General features: G+C 31.4%; 1 protein-coding gene and 1 long non-coding RNA gene across 2 annotated transcripts; one reads left to right on the plus strand and one right to left on the minus strand.

The window, feature by feature from the left end:
• Positions 1–2,704: 2,704 nt before the first annotated feature.
• LOC100854119 (uncharacterized) lies at positions 2,705–5,670 on the minus strand. Its single transcript, XR_784745.3, has 2 exons — positions 5,479–5,670; positions 2,705–3,104 (listed from the first exon to the last, which is right to left on the minus strand). It is a non-coding gene; the product is annotated as an uncharacterized LOC100854119 (long non-coding RNA).
• A 7,745-nt stretch (positions 5,671–13,415) lies between these two features.
• On the plus strand, positions 13,416–14,689 carry LOC100252492 (probable glutathione S-transferase). The gene is made up of 2 exons (XM_002269669.5): positions 13,416–13,955; positions 14,188–14,689. The coding sequence occupies exons 1-2, from the start codon at positions 13,641–13,643 to the stop codon at positions 14,542–14,544; spliced, it is 672 nt and encodes a 223-aa protein (XP_002269705.1). The 5' UTR covers positions 13,416–13,640; the 3' UTR covers positions 14,545–14,689.
• Positions 14,690–21,532: the final 6,843 nt, after the last annotated feature.

Raw genomic sequence — 21,532 nt, forward strand, 5'->3', positions numbered from 1 at the left:
CATTGTCCATTAATTGGTCTTGTCATAATATGAAATGGCAAATCCTTAGGTGAGGATTGTATATTCTATGGTTTGAAAGGTAAATTTTCTCTTCTCATATACACTTCTTAGTGCACTATATTATTTTGGGCTATGCTTTAAATATATGAAGACAATATAAGAACTGGAAACACGACCAACAAAATTCGTACTTAGAACCCTAAATTAGTTAATATTACTTAATAAAATGTCTTACTTTAGCTCTTTCATACTACAGTATGATATAATATGTTAAGAGCCTTATCTGAACCTGCTTGAGCGGGAATGCTCCTAGAGCAAGAGATCTTATCCTGAAGATCATTGGGTAGAACAATCTCCTGATGGAAGGAGATTTAGCCACTTGTTATATTCTGGGTGTCAACAGAGGAAGACCTCCATGGAAGTTCGATGTTTGTTTGCTCAAAGTCATTGATATTGTTAGAGGATTGGGTTGTTCAAATCAATTGGCTAAGTGGGTGCCTCAAAGTTACGAGTCCTTGGTGGAGGATTTTATGCCGCATTGAGTTGTAGCCTCTTAACTCATGTCATGGGGTTTTCGGGTATTATAGCAGTGATATTGCTTGCTTCTTTTGTAACCTTTTGGTAATCATTTCAAGGATTTCTCATACTTATTTGATTCATTTTAATTATTGTTATTTCTGATTAAATGGTTTGAGTTCAAGAGAAAGCTTTAGGGTTTATTTGGGAACATTTTCAAAAATAATTTTCTAATATTTTCTAGAACAAAAGTCTATTTGGAAACTTAGAAAGGTTCTTATTCATTCCAATTGCTTGTTTGAGTCGGCTTTTTGGGTGGAACCTTCAGAGTTTTTGCATGTACAATCTGCTCACCTTCTAAGCTAGCAGAAGGATGGATAATCAGAGAAGATGGCATCTTATCATTTTTTGGCTGAAGCAAGAAACTTTCCATAACTATTGTTGCTTAACTCTACATTATCTTGTTTGATTGAACTACTGTTTAAGCTTTTAAGGATTTGGAGTAGAGATATTGGCTTATTGGGTCTATATAAACTTTTTTCAGGTATTTGGCAGTGACCAATTCTATCTATGATCACGAATTAGTTTAAAGATCTTCGGGTACAGTTTGCCTGTACTTATAGATGGGATTAGTGACTTGTAAACTTCAATATCCTTGAGAAGCCTTGTTTCAAGCTCATATTTACATGTTCTTTATGTCTTGAACTTTGATTTTATGTTGAAGTAGACATCCAAAACTTTTAATAACAATAGTCTCACTCATTTTGGATAGTGAATGAAGACAGACACACTTTACATTGCTTGAGCTTGGTGCCAAGTTTGTTAATCAACTGAATTCATTCTTTGGAGTTCATGGCTCATGTTTTTTTTTTTTATAAATTTAAGAGTCTATTTGAATTGATTTTTTCTGAGGTTGAAAGTTATGCCTTTGTTTGGAATGTGTTTTTTAAAGTAGTTTTTAAGAACAATTTTTTAAAACTGTTTTTTAATGTTTTACACAACAAAAATCTATTTAAAAATTTAAAATTTTTTAAGCCTGTTTTTTATGTTTTTAAATATGTTTTACAAATAACTTATATATATAGTATTTTATTTTTAATCATTTTCCATATTTATGTAGCTATTTAAAAAAAATATCCTTAGAAAACAAGTCAAAACATCATATTTTCTATTTTTCATAATAAAAAAATGTTTTCTGTTTTTAGGTTTGCATACGGGTTTTTTTTATTATTTTGTTTTGGAGTATATAAAACTGTTTTAAAAAACAATAGTCAAACAAACTTTATATGTTTATGACCCTGTGTAGTAATTTTAGGTAAAGAAAGAAAGATTGAAACAATGACAATTTTATTTTTGGTTTTATAATATCCTAAGGAGATATGGCCATGGTACCCGATGGTACATCATAAATAAAGCTAACCTCGTGTATGCAAGCAAGCAAGATCTATCATTTTGATATATAATTGAGATTTGTATCTTAATCCATGTGTTTGTAACCTCTATCATTAAAATTGCTCTTTTAAACTTTTGCAAACCTCAACTTCAAGCAAATACACCTTTTCAGTTTCTACTTTCTATATCCTTTGAAGTGTGACCTTAGCTTGTATATGGCCAAATGCCCTTGGTAAATGAGCTCAAATTTGAATTTGCAGGGTGGTGCTTCCCTGCAAATTTGGGTACGGATGACTCGGCCAGTTGCTAATCAAATTAGCTTTAGAAGTACACTCTCAAGATAGAACCTGTTCCCATGCATACCTTTGAGAGGCCTACTGTCAGCCCCTCAAACCGTGTGCGGCGCCAAAACTTGAGACCCAGACTTGCGTGTGACACCTATTCCAGGGCATGGGGCCAAATTTTGTATATTGTCTCAAACATTTATTAACCCAAACTCTGAACATTTCCCAGATGGATGAATGTTCCCCTTCATATCAAATTCTCTTCAGAACTGGATATAATTTTGCTTTTGAAAACAAGAGGGAGAATCCAACTCATCTATGGATCTTGATTGAAGTAAATTAATTATGCAAAATGCCTTTTAATAAAAAACTTATCTCCACTTTAAGCAGAAATCAGCACTGCACCTTATCAACAGTCAAATCATTTTCCCGAAAGCTCACAAGCATCAATCATCCACCCCCTTGTTAAGATTTAATGAAAAATCCTTGCACCATTTGCAGCACATAAAAGATATTTCTAAGATGTTCAGATCAGAGATTCATTTTTAATGATCCATCCAAGAGTTCAATCTTCTTCAAGTTTCATAAACCTTTTGAAAGCATATTAGAATAAACAAAACTAAATGACTGTCTCAACGTTATCATCCGAAGCATCAATAATACTCTAAAGCCTAAAAGCCAAAACTCCATTGGCATCTCATAGAACAAGGTTTCCAATAAGATAGAAAAAGAACAATCCATCTCCATCAATCTTCCGATCCTCACAAGCCCGCATGGTCACGAATGCAGGTTATGAAGACAAAAAGGCATATCAGGGAAGGTCTATCTTCTTGTCCTTGTAAACCTCTACTTTGATCTCTGCCTCATCTTTCGGCGCTTCCTCTTCAGCCTCCTCATGCGCTTCTTCTTCCACTGTAATGGCAAGCAAATATGCAATTGCCTTAGTTTTCATCAAATAAAATCAATAAATTCAAGTACATTGCTCACCAAGGAATTCTTTGAATGAAGATAGGCGATAAACATTACTTCCAAGTTAACATTAATCGAAAAACTTCAGGCAAAAAATAACAGTGCGTTTTTAGAAAATAAATATATAAAGATTCCCTAGAGCAACTTCTTATTTAAAGCTTTCACAAACGGCTGAAATAGTTTTACAATAACAACATCAATGGTGTCATCGGTCACTCAGTTGAGTTCTGAAGAAAGGATTCAATCTAACAAGAACAAATTAAGCAACAAAGAGGGGACACCATGATGGTCAGGGAAGAGTTTAGCATGAAACAATTTCAGTAAAATCCTGGCAAATACCAATGGCAGTTCTATGCGTTTCATTTGAATAGGACCCAACTAATTGATCAACCAAATTCAGAAAATCCAACACTCAGATTTCCCCAAAGCTTGGTTGATCAACAGGAAAAGTAAAAGGAAGTGTGGATATCAGAGGAAGGTGCAGAACCACTTATTTGATATCCATTTTCCAGCTAGAAATGACAACCTAGGACTTCCTCAATCTTTTATGCTACAGTGGGTCATGGAGAAGTTGGAATTTCATCTCTTACAAATTTTACCATAAATTAAGCAGCTTCCAAAAGATGCTTTTGCTTACATAATTTTTTTCCCATCTTACTTGATCTCATTTTTCCGAGATTCTGAATTCCTGAACAAGTTTCTGAACAACCAAATTAAGTTCAAAGGACACAAGAATGGATTCCCATTCAACACTATTCACTAGGAGCCAAGCAAAACATTAAACTCTTAAGATGAAATGCTAATCCCCTTTTACTTCTTTTGCATGTTATCTCCTAGACATGAGTGCAAAGTCAGTAATCACTTAATTCATAATGCAAAATCTGGATTGTGAAGTTAGAGCCTGTTTTGCAATGATTCTAGAAAATGTTTCCGGCCTTTTCTAAGGCTTGAAAGGATAAAAATTTTCAAGTGCTAGAAATGTTAGAAGAGTTTCCTAGAATCACTGCCAAATGGGCTTTTAGTAGGTGTTGAGAAATCACTTCAGTAAGGTGTCTAGAAGCAACCCAATTCAATCATCTTTTCAATAGGAAGTACTGAAAGAAAGAATTAGGAAATTGAAGAAAAAATGCTCTTGATTCGATCAATGATACCCATACAAAGTTTAACCGAAATCACAACCAAGGCGCAAATCCTTTAAAAAGGATATTGATTATCTGATCAATATTATACATAACACAATCTTCAAAAATAAAACCATTGAAAAAAAAAATCAATATCATTTTTTCTTGGTTTTCCAATATCATTCAATATAAATCTTAATTCTCTGCTTGGTTACTGGGAAAGGAAGGAGGAAAAAAGGAATCCAACATTTTCAATCTTAGATTACATTTTGAAATAAATAATATCCCACTACACAAGTGAGCCTCACAAAAGTAAAAGACAAAAGACTACATACAAAATGTTTTGTTCTTTCAATTTTCCCAGCAACCAAACAGTGCTCCAGATCCTGGGAAATCTCAAGCCAAGAGAAGCCAAGATACCAGCTTCTTCTTGAGAAATACCAGACTAACATAATACTAAAAACAATCACCATTTAATAACCTAAAATAGACCTCCAGTCCAAGGAGGGCGACTATGATATCAAATTTTCACCATACAAATAGCTCCGACCACCTAGGTGACTGAAAAAACTAAAAGATAAAAGATAGCGCCCAAAAATCAATTTGTTTTCGGTTTCTTCAGAACCTAAACTGGGTCCAAAGGCTGGAAAACCCAAACAATTGACACTCCCAGCTTCTACTTTTTCTTCAGTAATCCTAGGATGCTATAATACTAAAAAATAAAATCACAATCAGAAAACCTAAAAAGGGGCTTCAGATCTAAACCAAATGGTTCAAATAGTTGGAGCTCAAAGTTCCGGCATCCGAGCACCGGAGCTGGCAGCAAAGCCATCGGCATTTGGTTGCTCCAAAAATACAAGACCTTAATACTCTGTTTGGTTACAGAGAAAATAACGCGAAAGAAAAAAGATTTCAGCCTATTTTCATTAAAAATTAACAATATCCAAAAACCCCTTTTCCGCTTAATTTTCTCAGTATCCAAGCAGGTCTAAAGGCTAGAAAATTTCAAGCACAACTGAAACGCCCACAGCCATTGTTACGAAACCTCATATGAGCCTCCAGATCTAACCCAAATGATTCATTTTAAAGAAGATAATACAAGGATTACAATAAGCACAAAAAGCTTCTCGCTATTTGAGAGCGAAGAAATACAGTTACTGAAAAAACCACAAAAGAAAAAAGGAGAGGTTGTTTACCTTAGCTCTCATGGCGACTCGCTCTTTGACTCAGCAGGCCGATTACAAATCCCCAGCTCTGAATATAGCTACCAGACGCCCCTTCTTTGATATTTATAGGGCTAGGGCTCCAGAGTCTCAAAACCCTAATCCTAAGGGCATTTTAGTCATTTACTATATTTTCGACAGCAACGAACCCTCCCCCATGGAAGCGGTTCAAATCTTAAACCGGACTCTCCGGTTGAACCGGATCAAATGTTAAAACCCATACAAATTAAAAGGTATGTAAATTCTTCATAGAAAAATATATATATATTTTTTGCTTAAATCTAAGAAAAAATAATTTTTTAAGAGTAGTTTTTAAAAATAGTCTTTAATGTTTTTAGAAATAAAATTGCTTTTGGATGTTGAATTCCAAAAAAAATGTTGGATTGAGTTATTAGAATAAGTAAAACAAAAAACTTGTTTGTAAGTTTTTTTTTTTTAAATTGAGTGTTTTTTTTCAATTAATTTGATTTTATAAATATAAATAATTTTTAGATTTAGACTTCATTCAAATTTAAAACAATTCTATCATTTTTTAATTTTTAAATAATTATAAATGATGGAAATACATTCAATGCCTGATAGAGATGTGGTGGGGACATTTTTAAGGTGTGACAAATTATTTTAAAATTGTGGTCTTGATCAATAAGTCAAAGGGTTTTGAGTTATATAAGTTTTTATGTCACCACAACTTAAAATTTGATAATTGAAAAGTTCAAAAAATGATAAAAATTATTAAAATATATTTATAAATAAATATGTTTAAATCATTAAATTTATATCATATTATTAAATCTAAATCCATATTATTTAGTAATATTTTACTGTTAACATATAAAATAATACTTCATTACCAAATAAAATAAAATATTACCAAACCTTATTCAAATCATATAATGTCATTAGAATTTATATTATATACCATATATGTTACTATTACCATGTAAATAACGATATGATTTTATTCAATATTCTTATTACACATTTGATAAAACATTTTTTTAGATCCTTTCTTTACAAATTGTCTCAATAATTTATCATACTATCTTGGATTTAGTGTTACAAATTACAATATCCACTCTTCCTTTTTATCTTTCTCATCAATACAATTATGAAAGAATAAGATTTCATATTTAATTTAATTTCTCAATATTCTCATCAAATAAATAAAAAATATCCCAAAAAACAAATAAAAAATTATAAATTCAAGAATATATTTATTAAAATAACACATAAAATAGAAAAAATTAAGTTATTTTTTGTGCAAAAGATTAGGTCAAAATAAGCAAGAATTTTTATAAAAGTGAAATTGGTGTTGAAAAATGGGGTGAGAATGTTTTAATAAAATGAAGTTATTGAAAAAAGTATTAACATTTATTATAAAATTATTTTAAAAAGTATTAACATTTATTTTGTAATGTATATTAGTATCTAAAAAAAGTTAATTTCATAAACAATAAACAAAATTTGAAATAAACAATTTTTTTTTATAAATAAATACAAAAAAAATTATAAAATTCATTTTAGTGTCCATACTTATGTAAATTTTTTTTTTCACATAAAATTAGTTTTTTAGGAGGGACAAACTTGTATTTTTCATTTTTAAAATTCTTAAATAAATCAAAGTGTTGTAAAATGAGGATAAATGCAATGCAATTCATAGTGGAGATAAAATATATATTACTTTAACAATATATATATATGGAAGGAAGGAATTAGAGAAGAGAGTTGAGAGAATGAGATAAAGGGAGAAATTTCTTTCTTGCTTGGAGGTACATATTATAGGGAATGGGAAGCCCGGTCATAGACTTTCCAAATTGCTTCCATTAATATTCCCATTAATGAATATTAATGAAATTCATAAATAACATTAATGGTTTCCATTAATGAGTATTAATAGAAGTCATAAATAATATTTAGTTAACATTTATTATAATTAATGTGTTGACATTCATCACTTTAATTATAACACTCTCCTTTGGATGTCCATCACAATAAAAGAATATGCTTCATTAAAACCTTGCTAGTAAAAAACCCTATGGGGAAAACTTAGCGAAGGAAAAAAAGTATAATATTTTATAATTCTTTAAGTTGCTTTTAGTATGTTAAGATTGCCTCATTAAAAACCTTGTCAGTAAAATCCAATGGGACAAAACCTGGACAAGAGAAAAAGAGTACAATACACTAACACTCTTTTACAAGCATACTCCTTTTCATGTTGATATCCTTGAGTTGACGCATTCCAATCTTCAATATTAACTTCTTGAATGTTAAGGTTGACAATGACTTTGTGAATAAATCTGCTAGATTTTCACTTAAGTGTATTTGTTGCACATCAATTTCACCACTCTTTTGGAGTTCATGTGTATAAAAGATTTTTGGTGAAATGCGTTTAGTTCTATCTCCTTTAACATAACCCCATTTTATCTATGCAATGCACGTAACATTATCTTCAAATAATATTGTCGAGTCACCTTTGATAGAAGAGAGTCCACATGCTTCCTGAATATGTTGGATCATAGATCTCAACCATATACATTCACGACTTGCTTCATGAATTGCTAGTATTTCTTAATGGTTTGATGATGTAGTCACCATTGTTTGTTTGACAGATCTCCATGAAATAATATTACTATTGCAATTAAACACATACCCTATTTGTGACCTACCTTTATGTGGATCCGAAAGATATCCTGCATTTGCATATCCAAACAATTATTGTTTTAATTCCCTTAAGTAAAATAGACTCATATCAGTATTTTCGCGAAGATAATGCAGTATATGTTTGATACAATTCCAATGTCTTTGAGTTGAAGCGGAACTGTATCTTACTAATAAATTGACAGAAAAAGCAATGTCTAGACATGTACAATTGGCAAGATACATAAGTGAATTAATAACACAAAGATATGGTACTTTAGGACCAAGTAATTCTTGATTTTTTTTTTTTTTTGCAAAGAGGAAATGTATCTTTTTTCACATCAAGTGATCAGACAACAATTGGAGAACTTAAAGGATGTGTTTTATATATAGAGGAAATTGAATCAATTAAAACTTTCAATTTGTTATTTTTCTTGAAATATTTTTTAAAGAGTTGAGGGTACAAGAGAAATAGTTTTTTAACTGAGTATTATGTATTTAGTTTTAAGATTGATCCAAATTTAAGTAAGATTGATTTATTTATTGCTAGATCTTTTTTGGTCGTTAGATCAAGGTATCTCTTTCTTATTTAATCAAAATGTTTCCAATTTAGGAAGAGGAAAATTAGAGAATCCTAGCAATTGTCTTTCATTCCCTTGAAGCTCCCTCTCCTCATTCCGAATTGGGAGTATTTAGTTTTTGAGAAAATCCTTCTTACCTTGATTTCCATATTGTTTTTCAATTAGATTTTCTTCAAAAATAGGTTGATTCATATAATTCATTCATCTCTCATTTTCTCATTTATTTGGTTTTAGATGAAACCCATTTTCTTCTTATGCCAATTCAAGAAGAGACTGATATTGAGTTTAGTGTGAACTTTTAAGTGTGTTAAAAAAGAAAAGGGTATAAAACTAAAGTTGAAAGGTGTTAATCAAGTAGTTCGAGAAGGACAAGTAGACTTGAGTTAGGTAAAACTTTGTACTCAATTGGTTCAATGGAAGTTTTTTTATCTTTTATAGGCTCATGGTTTTTGATATCTTAGGAGATTTTCTATGTAAAAATTTTGTGGTATCATCTCTCTCTCATTCTTCTCTTTTGTTCATTTCCATTTATTGATCTTAATTTCATACTTGGGCATGTATATTGGATGGATGAAAAAATTGAGTTGAAATGAGTTCGGATCCTTTGGAAATCTTGAATAATTTTCTATTCAATTTGATTAAAATAACAAGTAGTAATTAGAAATGTGTTGAGGAGTTAATTGTTCTCATGAATTTAGGTTGGGGAGTGTTGATTCATTTTTCATGTGAATTGAATTTATAAAATGTCAGGAGAATGTTGTTGCATTCATATTTGTATGTGATTTTTATTCATTGTTGAAAAGTATTGGAATAAAGGAATATAAGTTATGAGAAATTCCAAGAAAAAATTATATATGTTGGGGAATCATTTTTGAATTTGTAAAAAAACATCTATTCAACCCCCTAGGTGTAGTCAATCATTGAAATTCATCCTAAAAAAATGTAAGATAATAATTGAAACAAAGTTAGGAAGAGTTGATATGATTTGATGAGTCACTTGGTCACAAATTGCCCTAATACTATTAATGTCTCCTTATATACATTGTTAATGAACAATAGTTGTTCCAAGATACAATCCTAATGTTGGCTCATAGTAATGTCTTCTTTATAGGCATGTGCATAGGAAGACTACAAAAAACCTATTCACAATCTAGTTGTTAAAAAAAAATATGAAGATTCAAAAGAAGAAGAAGATGATCTCTTTAATATTTTTATTATATATTTCCAAAATAAAGGAAACATTTTACAGAGTGAAAGTATGCTTGTTGTTTGACTTTAACATGTCACACCCAAAGTATTGATATGAGACTTGATTCCAAGCTGGTTAGTTCTATTTATGTTTATATACTAGTGTCTTGATTCTCATGAGGGTTACTAGGGAACAACCCGACCTATTCCCATAATCACAACCTTATGAAGACTCTCATTTAGGTGTTATCCAAGCGTACTTGTGATATGTACCTCATAGGATTTCATGTCTTAGGCTCATTCAAGGAGATACATTTCCTCACATCAAATTAAAAGAATTATCATCAAAGAGATGAGGAGTAGACTCGGTCCTAAAAAATAGTGCTATTAAGTCAAGCAGAGTATATATTTTTTTGTCAATTAAATCTTTTTCATGGTATCTCTAATCATAAAGGTTGGGTTACCCATAGACCTAAATTTTTCACATGCATTCCTACTCGATGGCAAGACACATTTTTATTATGAAAAAATTATTTTTGAAAAATTTGGAGTCGCCACTTATTTTTATTTATTTTTAAAAAGAAAAATAAAATAAGAAAAAAAAAACGTTGTGTGACTCATTTTAAAAATTGGAAAAACATGTTTGTGAAAACTAAGTCCAAGTCCAGGGTCAGGTTACTTACTGAGAAGGTATCATAGGGTGACACCCCTCTAAGCCGTAAAAGAAAGCCTCTACTAAACAAGTGGAAAGAACTAAGACAATTGACTAATAGACCAATGGATATCAAGATATAACGACAAGAATATACAAGAAGACAATGGTGATAACAAACAAGAGCATAGAACATCTAAAGCAAGGCATGCCTATCAAAAGAATCAAATAAATGAAGATGGAAGGAAGTGTACCTCAATGATGTCCAAAGTAGGTCTATGTGCTTACATGAGGAAAAAGAGGGTAAGTTTACAAGCATATAAGAGATCAAATATCAAACTAAGAGCCAAAAAATATATACAACGTGTACACAAATAAAATCTAAGAGTTAAAAGATGGTTGAACTAACATCAAGGTAAACTAATATACACTAATCATGCAAAAGGATCATAATAGGACAACAAGTATGCAATCACAAAAAAAATTCAAATAAAATAGCTAAAGGGGAGTTATAACAAAGGGAAGCTTTTTTAACATGTATAAGATGTCAATAATACAAATCAAGGGTTAAAAAAGGTCAAAAGCATTCAAAAAGAGATTGGATTAGTAAGTTTATACAAGAAATACAAAACCTAGATAATAAGTAGGTACTTATAAAATAAATCTAAATAAAATAGTTAGAGGTGAGATAAAATCCAAAAAAATAAAATAAAATTATACAACATCCTCAAAGTGTTTAAAATACAACCCTAAGGCTCAAAGATTCTAAAAATGCACTAGTTATCTTAGATTTCACTAAACATCTTATTGCTCAGAAACAGGGTAGAATAACAAGACATACAAAATTGAATTATTTGACAAGCTTATAAGTAAGATAAAATAAAATAAAATTCTACAGCATATTTGAAGTGTTGAAAATGTATGATAAATTTCTATAAAGCTCAAACATGCATCAATTATCCTAGATTTTGAAGAACAATTCACAGTTCTAGATTTAGGTTAGCATAGTAAGCATTGAAAGATGAAATTAATTCTCAACCTTAAAAAATAATTTTTGAATAAAAAAAAGCCCAAAACCTTATTTAAGAAGTCTAGAACATAGAAAAAAATATAAAAAATAATTAAAACCTCATGAGATAGGGTTTATGTGAAAAAACATTTAAGGTATTAAAAACATGACAAAATTTGGGCACTTGGAAAATCAAATATAATTAGAAATTTAGACATTTTAAAATTATTTAATTTTTATATAATGAAAATAAGTTAAATAAATCTAAAAAAACATATAAAAATTATTTATTGATTTTGAATGCATTTATTATCAATTGAGATTATTGTTTCTAAAGACAAACATCAATTGAGATGATTTTAACATCCTAATTGAAAGTGCTTGAGGAGAAGACCTTAGTCAAGCTGAGCAAGGTTGTGAAATTATTGGAAGTCCTTTCCTTATTATCTCAAAGATATAGTCTGTGATTCGTAATGTTTTTACTCGAAGCATTTTTAATAGATGTGTTTTATTTGAAAGTGTTTTTATAAGAATCACCTATGAAGTGTTTTTCTAGAAAATGCTATAAATGATTTTTCATATTTTTTAAAAGTGTTTTCTAAATTTTTTCAAATACCATTTTTTTTTCAGAAGCATTTTCAAGGCTAAAAGCATTTCTTAGAATCACTGTCAAAACCAACTCTTAGAGTGCATTTAGCGGTGATTCTGTAAAGTGTTTTTTGTCTTTCTAACACTTAAAATTTTTCATTTTTTAAGTTTTAGAAATGCTAGAATCACTTCTCAAAATCATTGTCAAACGCACTCTAAAAGTGTATTTGGTAGTGACTCTAGAAAACGTTTTTAGTCTTTTTAACACTTGAATAATAAATTTTTTTAAGTGTTAGAAAGGTTAGAAGCGCTTTCTAAAATCATTGTCAAACAAGCTCTAAGTATTTCATAGGTTAAATTATGTTTTTTGTTTTTCTTTCTTTTATAAGGCATTAATAGAAGAGAGAGCAAATTCCTCACCTAAATTGGGGATAAGGCTTGTGATTGGTAGGAAATGGTACATATCTTTTACCTAAATACTTGAGATAGCTTGGTAATTGCCCAATCCACTGTTGAAAAGCATGAGAAACATTGGGTTTATTTTGAGATTCTTGTTTAAAGACAGTGTTGAGACAGTTTCATGTTTACAAAAAGAAATCCCACTATGTTTATTTTGGGATGCACTTGAACAAGAAGTTCACTTTGTTCACAAATTAAATTTCATGATCGGTCGCAAAATAGAGACAAAGGGAGATAAGAGATTGTACCTTTGAGGAAGAAGATTAGCTTGAACGAAAATTACAGAGATATAAGAGATTGTATCTTTGAGGAAGAAGATTAACTTTTTATCTTTTTGTGCTTTATCAACTTAGCAAGATGATGCTTGGCAGGAGGGAGGGTATTATTGGAGCCTAAAAACATGTCAGCTCTTAGTGCATGAAACATTAAAATATTTTGAAATGATATTATTTATTTTCAAATTTAGGTATTATAACATACTTTTCCCTATTTACCATAACATAGTTGTTTGAGTAACTCACAAATTGCAATGGTAAAATCCTCCCTTGGATTTGGTTGCCACCTTAAATTCTATACATCAGTTGTTGCGTATCAATACAACTTTAACTTTTCAAACCCAACTTTCACCATACAAGCCCCTTTCATTTAAAGTTGAAAGGGACTTTATAAAACCCCTTTAGGGAGTGAGAATAATACAAAGAAAGAGTTAGTGCTTTTTATCTTTTTTTTCTTTGACTTTTATCAACTTGGCGAAGGCCCATTTCATTTAGAGTTGGACCTCAAGATAGTGTGATACTCACATTATTTGGTTGGCGTGGCGGCTTATCCTTTCTCTGCCTCTTATCAAGAAATATATACTATTTCTCTCAGACCTATTATGTGTTCATTAGTTCAACATTCACACGCCTCTTAGAAATATCCTAAGTTTTAAGCCACTTGGTGAAGTTTGCTTAAATGCTCAAAAAATTCATTCTTGTGCTCTTCGTCTAGAGTCTCAATCGCATCACTCACAGTAGTAGCAATGGCAGACGAGATTATCTTGTTGGATTTCTGGGCTAGCCATTTTGGAATGAGGGTCAGAATTGCCCTGGCAGAGAAGGGTCTCATGTATGAATATAGGGAGGAGAACTTGTGGAACAAAAGCCCTCTGCTTCTTGAGATGAACCCAGTTCACAAGAAAGTCCCTGTCCTGATCCACAACGGAAAACCCATTTGTGAGTCTCTCATGATTGTGCAGTATATCGATGAGGTTTGGAAGGATAAATCTCCATTGTTGCCAAGTGACCCTTACCAGAGAGCTCAGGCCAGGTTCTGGGCGGACTATGTAGACAAGAAGGTACGTTTTTGCTGTTGATTTAAAGACTTATTTTCCGTTGATTCATTGCGATTGGATCAGACAGATTTGATGGCTTATTCTTAGGCTTTGAGGTGTGTTCAACAAGTGTCCACTTCGCATCTCTGATATGGGTTTTCATTTCTTTGTTGTGGAGATGATAAGGGTGGTTCTCTGCAAACTGATAGGGTTTAATTGACTGTTTCTGAAACTATTCTTTCTTCGACTCCATTAGGTTCCACAGCTGTATCATGAGCTTGGAAAGAAGATATGGTACACCAAAGGAGAAGAGCATGAGGCAGGCAAGAAGGAATTCATAGAGTGCCTCAAGTTTTTTGAAGGAGAGCTTGGAGAGAAACCCTACTTTGGCGGTGAAAATTTTGGGTTTGAGGATGTGGCTCTAGTGCCCTTATCTTGCTGGTTTTATACATACGAGAGCTTTGGCAACTTCAGCGTGGAAGATGAGTGCCCCAATTTGATGGCTTGGGCCAAGAGGTGCGGGCAAAAGGAGAGCGTGTCGTCTTCTCTTGCAGACCCACACAAGGTCCATGGCTTTGTCATGGAGATGAGAAAGAGGCTCGGTATAGATTAGAGATGAAACATTTATGAGCAAGTTTAGTAGATGATCCATGATTTTTTTTTTTTTTTTGCCTTTTTCTGTAATGTTATTTCTATACTTTGTTTATTGATAATATATTTATATAAGAAGACCGCACCAGCCGATCCAACTAGTTAAACCGTCGACTGGAGAACGACAATGAACTTTCTAGTTCGATCCATCTCAATGAACCGTTTTGTGATCAAACCAACATTAAACCATTCAAAGACAAACCATTTGGTTTTTTGCAAACCGGCCACACCTTAATTTTACAAATATTTGTTTACTATTTAAGAGGCCCATTATCCACCAGGCCCATTCCATGCCCAATACTTACAAAACTAAAACTAATTATAAGTCATCTTTGGCCCAAGCCACTAGGCCCAATCCAATGACAAGAAAGCTTATAACATGTTTGGCTTAAATATAACACTTTTATTTGGGTCATGCTTTCAAGCCCAATTTGCTGGCTTGTTTGGGTTAAAGTTATGTTGGAAGGTATTTATAGAGCACATAGAGCACATAAAATTCATGTGCTTCCGATGTGGGATTGGGAATGAGACTGATTAGAGGATTGCCTCTTGGCGCACAGAACTTTGAAGTCTTTGAACTTTGAACCATGAGCATTGCACCATAATGTTGTTAAAATATATATATATATAATAAGAATCTAAGATTAATGTTTTTATTTCAAATTTTTATCATATAAAATCTTTAAAAAAAATGTAATTATTTAAATTCCTGTTTATTTTTATAATAATAATTATAAAAAATAATATAAATTAATTAATATAATAATTTTAAAACAATAAAATACAAAGACAAAAGGATAAAATTAAATATTATAAATTTTTTCATCTTAAATATATCTTCATTCTTAAATATTACATATTTCTATTTAATAAAATTTAAAATATTAAACTTTATCATTTAATTTAATATACCAAATATAAAAATCAAACATTATTAAAATTTGTAATTTTATATATTTTTAATTTTTATAATTATTTTTAATTTTATATAATATATAAATTATATATTTAATTATTTATTACATCGTCGGTTCAACCACGGTTTGACCGCCGATCCAACCAGTAAACCGTGAACCGGTAATTTTTCTGGTTCAATGATCGGTCCGGTTCTGAAAACATTGGTGTTGATTAAATATATTAAAAAGTAATTAATTTGTATCAAATATAAATGTTTGATGTGTAAGTAGCAGTAAAATAATATGGTAATTGGTATATGACAATGGGCCAGGTTTGAGATGAGTCACCTTCATCCCAACACCATCCCATTTATTTAAAATAATTTTCATCTTCGTCACATTAAAAAAATTAAACGAGGAAGGGCATGTATGAACAATTCACATACCCACCCGCCTTGTTTAACCTTTTTTTTTTCTTTTTTTTATTTGAAAATTTTTAATTTTTTTAATTACATTAAAATAAATATATTTTATAAATAATTATATTATTATAATTTTTATATAGGATTTTATTGAAAAGTATTATTATTATTATTATTATTATTATCGGTGTATTAAAAATAGGAAATACAAATTAAATTAGATTAATTTTTAAAATTAATTTTATATATAATCAGGTAGCACAGGTATGTATTTGAGGGTAAGGTATGTATATGAGGTTGTAAATGGATGAAATTAAATCAACCAAAATTTTCAATATCTTGTTTTTCTTGAAATACTTTTTAAAGAGTTGAGAAAACGAGCAATAGTTTTTAAATTGAATGTTTATGTATTTAGTTTCAGGATCGATCCAGATTTAAGTAAGATTGATTTATCTATTACTAGATCTTTTTTAGTCATTAGATCAAGGTATGTCTTTCTTATTTAACAAAAATGTTTCCAATTTAGGAAAAGGAACATTGGAGAATACTAGCAATATCTTTCACTCTCTTTAAGTTCCCTCTCTTCAAGTCAAATTGAGAGTATTTGGTTTCCGAGAAAATCCTTCTTAACTTGATTTACAAATTGTTTTTCAATTAGATTTTCTTCAAAAATAGGTTGATTCATATCATTCATTCATCTCTCATTTTCTCATTTACTTGGTTTTGAATGAAACCCATTTTCTTCTTGCTCGAATTCAAGAAGAGATTGGGATCAAGTTTAGTATGGACTTCAAGTGTGTTAAAAAAGAAAAGAGTGTAAAATTGAGTTAGGTTTTCTTGTTAGTTGAACTTTTTTCATGGTATCTCTAATCACAAAGGGTGGGTTACCTATGGACCTACATTTTTCACATGCGTCATCACTCGATGCCGAGACTTGTTTTTTATTATGAAAAACTTATTTTTGAAAGAGTTAGAGTCGCCACTTATTTTTGTTTATTTTTAAAAGGGAAAACAAAAAAAAATTGAAACCCTAAGTGACTCATTTTTTAAAGGAAAAACATATCTACGAAAACTGAGTTCAAGTCTAAGGGTCAGGTTACTTATTGAGAAGGTATTATAAGGTGACACTCCTCTAAGTCGTAAAGAGGTCTCTATTAAACAAGTGGAAAAAACTAAGACAATTGACTAATAGACCAATGAATATCAAGATATAACAACAAGAATATACAACAAGACAATGGTGATAACAAACAAGAGCATAGAACATCCAAAGCAAGGCATGCCTATCAAAAGAATCAAATAAACAAAGATGGAAGGAAGTGTACCTTAGTGATGTCCAAAGTAGGTCCGTGTGCTTACATAAGGAAAATAGGGTTAGTTCACAAGCATATAAGAATCCAACATCAAACTATGAGCCAAAAAAATATATATACAAGATGTACACAAATCAAATCAAGAGTCAAAATATGGTTAAACTAACATCAAGGTAGACTAATAAACATTAATCATATAGGAGGATCAGAATAGGATAACAAGTATGTAATCACAAAATAAATTCAAATAAAATAGCTAAATGGGAGTTATAATACAAGGGGAAGTTTTTATAACATGTATAGGATGTCTATAATACAAATCAAGGGTTAAAAAAGGTCAAAAAAATTCAAAAAGGAGACTGGATTAGCAAGTTTATACAAGATATACAGAACCTAGACAAGAAGTAGGTACTTATAAAATAAATCCAAATAAAATAGTTAAAGATGAGATAAAATCCAAAAAAAATTATACAATATCTTCAAAGTGTCTAAAAAAAATACAACCTAAAAGCCCAAAAATCCTAAAAAATGCACTAATTATCCCAGATTTCACTAGACATTTTATTGCTTAGAAATAAAATGGAACAACAAGTCATGCAAAATGGAATTATTTGACAAGCTTATAGGTAACATAAAATTCTAAAAAAATAAAAATTCTATAGCATATTTGAAGTGTCTAAAACGTATGAAAATTTTCCATGAAGCTCAAACATGCACCAATTATCCAAAATTTTGAAAAACAATTCATAGTTCCATATTCAGGTCAGCATAATAAGCATTGAAAGATGAAATTAATTCTCAATCTTAGGAAATAATTTTTGAATAAAAAAATCTTAGGAAATAATTTTTGAATAAAAGAACGAAGGAAAAAAAAAGAAATATTGTTTGTCCAAAATCAAAAAAAGAAACCTGCAATTTTTTTTCATCCCAAAGACCTCTTTTTCTTTTATTCCTATCCCGAAATAATGAATTGAGTTCGTGAGCTCTTCATTATGTCTTGAGAATACAGCTTATGTTCAACACATTTATCAACTCGCATGAAAACATATAGAATCAATACTATGTATAAATATTTTTCTATGGAAAAATAGAGCATTTTGTCGAAGTCTTTGCTAATGATTTTCAGACAATCTTATGGTTGTTCAAGAATCCTTTCATGCATTATGTTAGGTATCAAGGAAAATCCATTCTGGCTTCAAAAGGGGCGCCTCTTCTGAAGACAACTGATTGATGCAGTTCCGTATAGAAAGGGTCAGTCATCCGCTCGTACTATGATCAGTCCATGCAAGGAAGTGACACAAGCTATTCTAGCAAGTCTTCTGTGGAGGAAGGAAGCCAGGGAGTGAGTTTGTCAAATGCTCGACAAGCCGCTACATTAGCGGCGCATAAACCATGTTCGTCAACCAAGTTTGTTCAATGGAAACCCATAAGAGATGATATAATACCTTCATCTTTATCCGATATGCGTGGCAATTACTTAAGCATACCATCAGGGGATTTTTATCAACAAAAACTGGTGGCAACACGTGACAGGCGAATGACATGATTCTCGAGGAGTTAGACGACGGACTGATGTTGTTTCCCACTGGGAGAGCTTTAGAGGGAATAGGGGTGGAGAGCCATTACCCAGCCCAACAAGACTGATATCATCGTTATGGATGCGCTTTCTCAGCATTTATCCTCAGGCTCAGCTCCCTAAAACAATAACATGACCTGGGAGGATAAATTGAATCTAATAAATAGAAGCTTACACTAACCGGCTCAACACGAACCCCATACGAGAATGAGTCTGCAATTTCGTCTGCTTTTTAGTGCTAGCTGAACGTAAAGTAATGGCTTTTGTACAATGTCGAAAGGGTCCTGATGTAGTGGGATCGTTCGGTGGCAAAGAGGTAAGCGCAGAAGGAAGAGGCGGGATAAGCAAAAGGAGTGGATTGGATATTTCGAGATGGATGAGTCAATTAGGCCTTTCTTGGATCCTGAATTATAAGGGTTGCCCATAAGCTTCAGAACACTATAAAGAAGCGGCTGCGCTGCTAAGCTAGCTGCACCAGTCCATCTGTCGGTAGGGCGGGATTTCTTTGCAAAGGAGGATTTCTTGGCTTAAGGTAAGGGATCGAAGCTAGGCTAGGGTCATTGAATATCAACAGGGCCGTCGAGCTATTGAGGAATTCTTACTTATCGAATAATGATTTGACGCAAGTTTGTAATTATCAGGATTTGCTTAAACGGGAGCTCCTCTAAGTGTTCCAGTCGGTGGAGCGACTCTCGGACGAATTTTCAATGTGCTTGGAGAGCCTGTTGATAATTTAGGTCCTGTAGATACTCGCACAACATCTCCTATTCATAGATCTGCGCCCGCCTTTATACAGTTAGATACAAAATTATCTATTTTTGAAACAGGAATTCAAGCAAAGGTATTTCACTCTTATTCCGGCATTTGAAAAAATCCGCTATTACTTACTGCTTTTAAGGGCTTTTTGCAAGGAATGGTTAGGACAGAGCATAGCCCCTTGGAAGGAGAACTCTCTAAAGGAGTCGAGTTCAAGGCATCAATAGTCGTCCTCTCCCTCACCCAACTCATCGGATACTAAAACAGCTATTAGGGCCACACTCGTAAAACAAATAAGCAAATAAGGAAAAAGGGCTATCTTTTCCTTCCAAGTCCATAGGTGAGATGAAGAAGAAAATGGAATGTGAATGCCGGGGGGAAGAGGGCTAATGAAAGAGTACTAGTGCCTCTTCACTCAAAGAGCCTTTCGGAGCATGTGCGAGTGAGGGAATAATGGAGCAAGCAATAGGAAATGGCGTGGGCACCGCCACTAAGACTGAATGAATGCGGGCAAAAGCTATTACTTTCTTGATTCATTTATTTGTTATATACGAAATGAGGTCTTCCCTGTCAGTCACTGGTTCAATTCTATAAAAAAATAATTAAAATCTCATGAGCTAGGGTTGATGTGCAAAAAAATTTAGGGTATTACAAACAGGACATAGTCTAGGCACTTGAAAAACCAATATATTGAATGAGCTTAGAGAAGACTTTGTTAACCAAACAAAAATTCTTTGATACATTTAATAAGTATAAAACACAACCCATTCCTTAAAAATATTTTAGAACAAGAAAAAAAAAAGTCTAGATTTAGAAGAACATTTTAGGAGTAAAAAATAAGTTAGCAAATGAGTGAAATTAGAAAATCAAAGAACATAGGCTTTGCTAAGAGCCTAAATTAATTTCCATGGACTAATCCATATCCCAACTCTGCAATGATCATGGTAAGAAGCTCATGAGAACTAGAGATAATCCAATTAAATTTAGATTTTCAAGATTTATCCATGTTTCCAAAATCAAGAAAATCTGAAAATTATAAGTTTGAAAAATGAGTGATGTAAGCCAAAGGAATGAGCCATAGACCAATCCATAGGGCATTTACTCCTTTTCAGTCATCAAATCAGTATGAAATTGAACTCATAAGAGGCATTAAAGGCCAAATTAACAATCATGCATGAAAAGAGGGCTGAAATTCACAAAGAACTACCCACAAATAAGGATGTTTTCATGTGAAAACACACATTATGTACAACTGAACATGATAACCATTAATGACCACAAAATGATCAAAATCTTTAGTCTTAATTGACCATGAAAAGAGATTCAAAAGGACTGAGAATGGTCCATTAAAAATTAGTTTGAAAAAGCTTTTTTTAAAAAAAAAAAAAATCATGAAAGCAACTACAATTTTCTTTAGTATAATAGTGAATCAAAGCATATGGAAGGAGGCTTAACCTTGGCCATGAAAAAAAAACCCATTAAAGATGCCTGGAATTTTAACCAAAGAAGGTTTAAAAAAAAAATTACAACTAGATTTGGGAAGAATATATATATATATATATATATATATATATATATATATATATATATATATATATATATATATATATATATATATATATATATATATATATATATATATAAAGGTCAAAGAGGCATCAAAATGTACTTTCTATGGAAAATTATTTTGAAGCAAATAAACAAACACTCGTGGCTTTCAAAATTTATTTCAAAATTAATCAAAAAAAATTTCAAAAATCATTAAAATCAAGAGGAAATCCAAAATCCCCAAAAGAGAAAATAAAAAGAAAACAAGAATTTCAAATCCTACAAATCCTCATCTCATGAGTTGATCAATGGGCTTGAAAATTGGTAAAAATGTCCAAAAGAGATCAAAATCAAATAAAACCAAACCTCAAAACCATTATGCAATAAACTAGATAAAAAAAATTAGACAATCCATCCCCAAGCAGTTAAGATGAATTAA

The sequence above is a fragment of the Vitis vinifera genome, chromosome 19 (genome assembly GCF_030704535.1).
Source record: "Vitis vinifera cultivar Pinot Noir 40024 chromosome 19, ASM3070453v1".
NCBI classification, from domain to species: domain Eukaryota; kingdom Viridiplantae; phylum Streptophyta; class Magnoliopsida; order Vitales; family Vitaceae; genus Vitis; species Vitis vinifera.

Excerpts from the sequence above, each read along its gene's own strand:
- LOC100252492 (XM_002269669.5), top strand. The coding sequence starts at position 13,641 with ATGGCAGACGAGATTATCTTGTTGGATTTCTGGGCTAGCCATTTTGGA. Across the intron at positions 13,956-14,187 it reads CGGACTATGTAGACAAGAAG|GTTCCACAGCTGTATCATGA; the intron begins GTACGTTTTTGC and ends CGACTCCATTAG.